The sequence below is a fragment of the Athalia rosae genome, chromosome 2 (assembly GCF_917208135.1).
Source record: "Athalia rosae chromosome 2, iyAthRosa1.1, whole genome shotgun sequence".
In the NCBI taxonomy this organism is placed as follows: Eukaryota; Metazoa; Arthropoda; class Insecta; order Hymenoptera; family Athaliidae; genus Athalia; species Athalia rosae.
Window position 1 is genome coordinate 6,182,493 of NC_064027.1, and position 6,029 is coordinate 6,188,521.

A 6,029-nucleotide genomic window follows, 5' to 3' on the forward strand; every position below is an offset into this window, starting at 1 on the left:
AACACACGAAATTTTCATGTGCATGAACCTTCGCTGCGTGAGCACCACGGGTTTTTGAGAAATTAAGTCGAGACTGCTTGTACCAGCGGAGGTTCACGCACGTGAAAAATTTCACGTGTTGGTAAGCGCACGCCAAGTTGCTGCTGGTTAGACGTACTATTGAATGGTCAGTTTCCTGTAGAACTGTTGTCCGCGCCATGGACCCGAAAATTTTCAATTCGGTGAATTTCAATTCAAAATTTTTCGAGGTTCATATAATTTGGGATCGTGTGAGATGCTGAGATTCATCGGTATTATTCGATTGAGGTCTCATTGAACAGTTGTCACATTGTTATTGATCATGAATAATCTTACTAGGATATATGTATATCTCTGCTAGGATGATATTTCGTCAGAACTTTATTCAAAACACTCTTCGATTAGTTACAAATGGTAAAATTATATTTTCGCGTCTTCAGCATTTTTTGCAGTTAACTTTTGCTTTGCTTGTCGTGTAGCTACCTGAATCAATGCTGTTAGATGAGTCACAGCCACTGCGCGAATACGAAAGATTTGTTCACCTTATACCTCGGGGTTAATCTATGAGTAGTAAAAACGAGTAGCTGCATCAATGATATTTTCACAATTTCTACGGTTTTTTCAAATATACGACAAACATTTGATGTGTTTGTAGAAAACCGTAATCTTCTTCGTTGTTATTTTTGTTATTTCCCATGAACTTCGATGCTTCTTTGAGTAGATCATTTCCGTAGTCCTCTCTCAAATCCGGTGGCATTCGGGTGATAAAGGGATTTATGGATATCAAAAACTCTATGAACATGGAAAAAAATGAACGACATTTAGGAACGGGTCCGAATTCGAAATGTTGGAAAAATTCATACTACCTTTCAATTCGTCTGAAGTGCGATAAAAATGGCTCGTTTGTCTGAGACTGAGATGAAGCACCTCAAACCCTATGCTTTTGACCAAAGTTTCAAGCGTTTGAAGCGGCTGGTTGTTGGAATGTAAAACGGGTATAATGCTATTGTAGTCCTGAAAAATTGATTTTACCTATTACCCGGTTGGGTGAGGATGCATTTGTCTATGGCCTAAAACCGAAGACTCATAGTGTACCTGACGGCCAATACGCGTTGCGCGAAATGTTACTCTGCGGATGGCGTCAGAGTTACAATTAAAAAAGATCATACCTTCACATAGGAATGGTAACGTGGATATGTTGCTAAGATCGGATAGGCGCTATAGAAAGGACAGGTGGCAACAAAAGTGGCAAAAATACTACCCCCGGATCGGAGTATATCGAAGATGTTTTTGAAAGCTTGGCTGAAACAGAAAAAAGCTAATTATTCTCCGTCGAGATGCTTTTCGAAACAATGAGCATTGATGCATTTCGCTTTCAATTCACCTCAAATTTTGACACCATTGTAAACAGTAGAACGATGTTATATAATCAAATTGTCCTATGAACTTATTGGGTAGATCCGATGTCTGTATGTCTAATTTTTCGAAAGCCAATATTCGCTCATGATACCCATATTGCGCTTTATTAAAGTCCAGCATAGCGTCGGAGATGTCCGAACCTTACGGCAAAGAAGTAATCAAAGGCAGGTTTTCGTCGAACCTACAATTAGCTCGGGCTTTTACCGTCACGGGAAGTGACACAACGTTTGAGACTCACAGAAAATTTTGGTATTCGGATTCATTTTTGGTAGAACGATATCGATCATGACATCCCCGGTACCGGACCCGACGTCGAGACAGCGCTCCGAAAATTTGGCCAATTCATCTTTGAATTCTTCGACGATTCTTCCAGTGCACTCCCGTTGAAGGCTATTGGCCTTTCTGTACACCGCTGCTTGATGCATGATGTCCGAATTCACTCCACTCGGGAAAAAATACCGGGGCAGGTATGGAAAAAAAACTTATTTCGCAATTCGAATTTTAGAAAAATTCAAGATATCGCTAATCGCGAATTTGGTTTTAAACATTGTAAGCTCTGCTATTACGTGAAGCGAAGTCACACGTTATTCTACGTCTAACAACATAACTCGTGATCTCTCTTATAATGGTACTGATCTTAGATATCAGATTTTGGTATAAACTTGACCGTTAATATTTGTAAAACCAAACGCATGCGCACCTCCAAAAACCTGCAGATAGTGTGAAGTTGATTACCACTCGTAGTATCAGTTCTAATCGGTGTAGGATTCTAGACCCGTTGGATTACATCCTTTCACCATCGGGTCTGGATCGAACGTCATAACCAGATTACCGTGAACCATGAAAATACTCTTAGGTATAACGACGATGTCAGCGACATCATTTTTCCCACTTCATGGCCAGGTCTTAGCCAAAATTTTGAATTCAATCCATTCCTTCCTGTTAGTTACCTTAGTCCTTGCCTCCATTAGATAAACTCCTAAAAACGTTGAATAAATCTACCGAGCTTTCAAATCTACCGTAAATCTAAAACTCTGATAATTTTTCTTCGAACCCGCTGAACATCGCTAGAGATATTGAATGTCTTCTCAAAAGAAACTTGACTGTTCACTAAACCCATGCAAATCTTATCATTCAGGAAGATAGACGTACGCGAGCAGCTACGTAAACAGAATTGGGCGGCTATCTGTCCTCTCAGAGGAGCTCCTCTGGAAAGGATTCATCCTCACGTATAATTGTTTAAAGAAATCAACTGCAAAGCTCAATCCGACGAATTCGAAACTCCCATATCGAAAGATTCGTTTAATCTATCTCTCGTCTGATTATCCAACAGATCGTTTCAATCCAGATTTCTCTAATCCCAAGTGAACGTCGTACGGATTACGTCCAAAACTATCATCGATACTTTCTCAACTCCCAGTCCAGATCAACAAAAATTTATAAGCCGTGGTTTGGTGTTTTTTTCCTCCCTGATTAGGGATTCGTGACGCATCTTTTTCGAGTTCAGTATAGAATTTTTTTACGCGTCAAAGCTACGGCGATAATGATCAAAGGTAGGGCGGGTCCATGTGTTTCTGGAGATTAGCCCACTAAGGGCGTGTACAACGCTCAAAAAAGGTTGATTCTTGTGACCTTTGTTGTGAAAATATTTGCGGCCAAATTCAACCCGGATAGCGTCGCAAGTATTCAGTCGACGTTGATGTGCTTATAGCAGCCGTTATGTAGAATTTAATAGGCATAATTTGTATGATCGAGCTTAATAAGGGGATTACCAAACAAATAAAACTAGAAGAAAACGAGTCGTCGTACGAAAAATCACGAATTAATAAACACGATTAGTTAATTACGCTATAAAAAACTTGTAACACCAATGGCGTTGTTTGTAATGTCATTGATGGTTCAGCTACTGCTTTTTTTCCAGAATTTCAGACACGAATATAGCAGCGCCAGCAAAAACGAGAAACTTGCATAAAAATAGGACCCCACTCCAAAGCTGTTCTTCGCGTTTTTATCAATTTATTTTATTATAAACTTCTATTTAAATTCAGCTGTTGTGGGATTCGGAAAGGCTTTGAAGATTAGTACACCTCCGGTTCACAAACGACTGTTATAATCTCAATTCTAAGATAGGTATTTCGAGAGGTAGAAAGATTTACGTGGATAGGTTTTTTTTTAATCTTAATACGAATATGTGATATCTGGTCAGTGTACTGAAGTCATCGTCGTTATTGTTATTTATATTGTTTTTGAAGATGATGAACTGTTTCGCGACTATTTCTGTCAGATCATCTTTATATTCTTCTCTAAGTTCCACGGGCATTCGATCTACAAACGGATTTACCGCTACTAAAAAGTCTGAAACAGGTATAATTAATGATCATTGGAAACAATTTCCAAAAACACAGCACTGCCTCTAATATACGCATCGATATCCTACTTTTCAAGTTATCTTTGCTATGGAATACGTGGCTCCTTTCTCTGAGGCTGCAGTGTCCGACTTCGAAACCGATGTAATTGACTAAATTTTTCAACGTCCGTCGACCGTTGCAATAATTGCCCTGAAAGACCGGAAGGTAACGCCTGAAATCCTGGCACAAGAAAAACAGCACCGTCAACTCACGATATCGTTCTTCCGACGAAATGGATACTGAATGAAAATCGAATACTTGAACATTCACCTTCATGTAGGGCTGATAACGAGGCATGGCAGCCAAAATTGGATAGGAATCCAAGCTCGGGTTGTTCGCTAAAAAGGACAAAATAGTCGTTCCTCCGGGTCTGAGCAGATCGAAGATGTTTCCAAATACTTGTCTGAAAATTAGATCTCTCATATTTAATATTTCCTATAAATTTTATGGTAGGGCATCGTGGAACTGTTCTGTGAAAATCTATGCGAATTTACCGGATATCTTGGCACCAATTTATGCAGTAGAAGGATGTGACGTGGTCGAATTGTCCTACGAGGGTACTGGGTAAATTTGGCGTCTCGATGTCCAGTTTCAGAAATGACAGCCGGCTGTTATCCTTGTACCTTTCTTTTCCGAAGTTTACCATAGGCTCAGAGATGTCTGAGCCTACAAAATTCATTTGAAAATTCTTGTTCACAGAAAAGTTTGTTCAAAATTTCACATACTTACAGACAACGGTAGCCGTTGGGTTCAATTTCGGAAGAAGAAAATCGACCACAACGTCCCCCGGGCCGGTTCCAGCATCGAGACAGCGACTCGAAATTTCGGCTAAATCGTCTTCAAACTCTTCGATTACATCCGCAGCGTCCTGGCGTTGCAGATTGTTAGCTGTCGTGTAGATTTCTGGTTGATGCATCGCGGCTAAAATTTTTGTTATCTACATGTCTCACACCCTTTGCTGAGGTCCGAACGCAGACCAATTTAGGAACCATACAAAAATAATGAAGTAGGATGGTGGTTAAAGTTATTAATTTCTTCACTTTGAACTAATTTATTTTTTTTGTCAGTGAAAAAATAGGATGTCGACTCGATTGAGAAAATCTACACTCCAGCAATACCAACAATGTTACTTATGACACTGAAACATGATGTTGGAAATTATCGAGTATATGTTTACATTATAGAGTAAATATATAATTTTATATAATCATCTTGATGTTAAAACGTCATGTGATATGAACCGTGGCTAAGCAGAAGGTCATTTAATTTATACAATAACTGCTTTTTCTATCGCAGTCCGCCAACAGCATCGATGATAAATCGCATAAAGCGATGCTATCGTTGCGTCATGTACAAGTTCATCGCGTTATCCCGTCAAATTTAAGCCGCAAATATGCGCAGATGATTTGTAAAATTGTTCAACCATGTGTTCTCGCGTTTTCGGAGGTGCGCGAAGCACAATTGACGCGATGCTAAAATACTGTCAATACAATTTATATTGAACGAAAGGAGGCAGACGAAAACAGAATATACCTTTTGAGGAGTCCTGATTTTTGAAGCGATGGTATCTCAACACCTACGTTTCGAGGCGTTGTTTTAAATGCTTGCGCGGCTGGGGGTTGTAGTAAACGACGGGGACGAAACGATCGCAGTCCCATAGAGTTTGTTCTCGAATTCGTCGCTGATATATTTAGCAACTCTTGGTGACATAAAATACGCCTGGTACATGATCTGCGACTCACTCGTCTTACAATTAGCAAAGGAATTTCGGATATCAAAATTGAACGAGCGTGCCACCGTTTCCCAATTTCATGAAGTTATCCGTTCAGAGACTTGCAGGCCCGATCAACTGTCCACTTGTGCCTCATTTACTCATGTACTTGTCTCTAAAACCCGACTTACATAAACAGGTATCATATTGGTTGTTTATTTAGTACAACTTAATTATGCGGACTGTTACGTCATTATAACATACATGGCTTTGTATATACTGCATACACATATTATCGAATAAGTATCGGGCTCAATAGTCTAATGTGATAAATTTCTACGTGCCAACTGACGGTATTTGGTAACTTCGTGAATTAATGAATTCACAATCAACAAAATTTCACAAAATAATGTCTGGGTATAGGGGGTTCCATATCTAATCGATTTCCTTGACCGCTGCAATTCACGAATGTT

The 6,029-nt window shown here is 39.5% G+C and overlaps 2 protein-coding genes across 3 annotated transcripts; both read right to left on the minus strand.

Annotated features, from left to right (window-relative positions):
• Positions 1 to 376: 376 nt before the first annotated feature.
• Positions 377 to 2,108, minus strand: LOC125499865 (juvenile hormone acid O-methyltransferase-like). The gene is made up of 5 exons (XM_048649865.1): positions 1,676 to 2,108; positions 1,403 to 1,577; positions 1,188 to 1,320; positions 885 to 1,032; positions 377 to 810 (listed from the first exon to the last, which is right to left on the minus strand). Exons 1-5 carry the CDS (start codon positions 1,860 to 1,862, stop codon positions 629 to 631), a joined length of 825 nt encoding a protein of 274 aa, XP_048505822.1. The 5' UTR covers positions 1,863 to 2,108; the 3' UTR covers positions 377 to 628.
• Positions 2,109 to 3,431: 1,323 nt separating this feature from the next.
• On the minus strand, positions 3,432 to 5,714 carry LOC105684546 (juvenile hormone acid O-methyltransferase-like). 2 transcript variants are annotated; one of them, XM_048649861.1, is made up of 6 exons: positions 5,379 to 5,714; positions 4,575 to 4,766; positions 4,340 to 4,511; positions 4,116 to 4,248; positions 3,875 to 4,025; positions 3,432 to 3,792 (listed from the first exon to the last, which is right to left on the minus strand). In XM_048649861.1, the coding sequence occupies exons 2-6, from the start codon at positions 4,759 to 4,761 to the stop codon at positions 3,590 to 3,592; spliced, it is 846 nt and encodes a 281-aa protein (XP_048505818.1). In that variant the 5' UTR covers positions 4,762 to 4,766; positions 5,379 to 5,714; the 3' UTR covers positions 3,432 to 3,589. The 2 variants fall into 2 exon arrangements, with proteins under 2 accessions (XP_048505818.1, XP_048505819.1); XM_048649862.1 differs by lacking the exon at positions 5,379 to 5,714 and having other exon boundaries at positions 3,875 to 3,995; positions 4,575 to 5,000.
• Between the last annotated feature and the right edge of the window lie 315 nt (positions 5,715 to 6,029).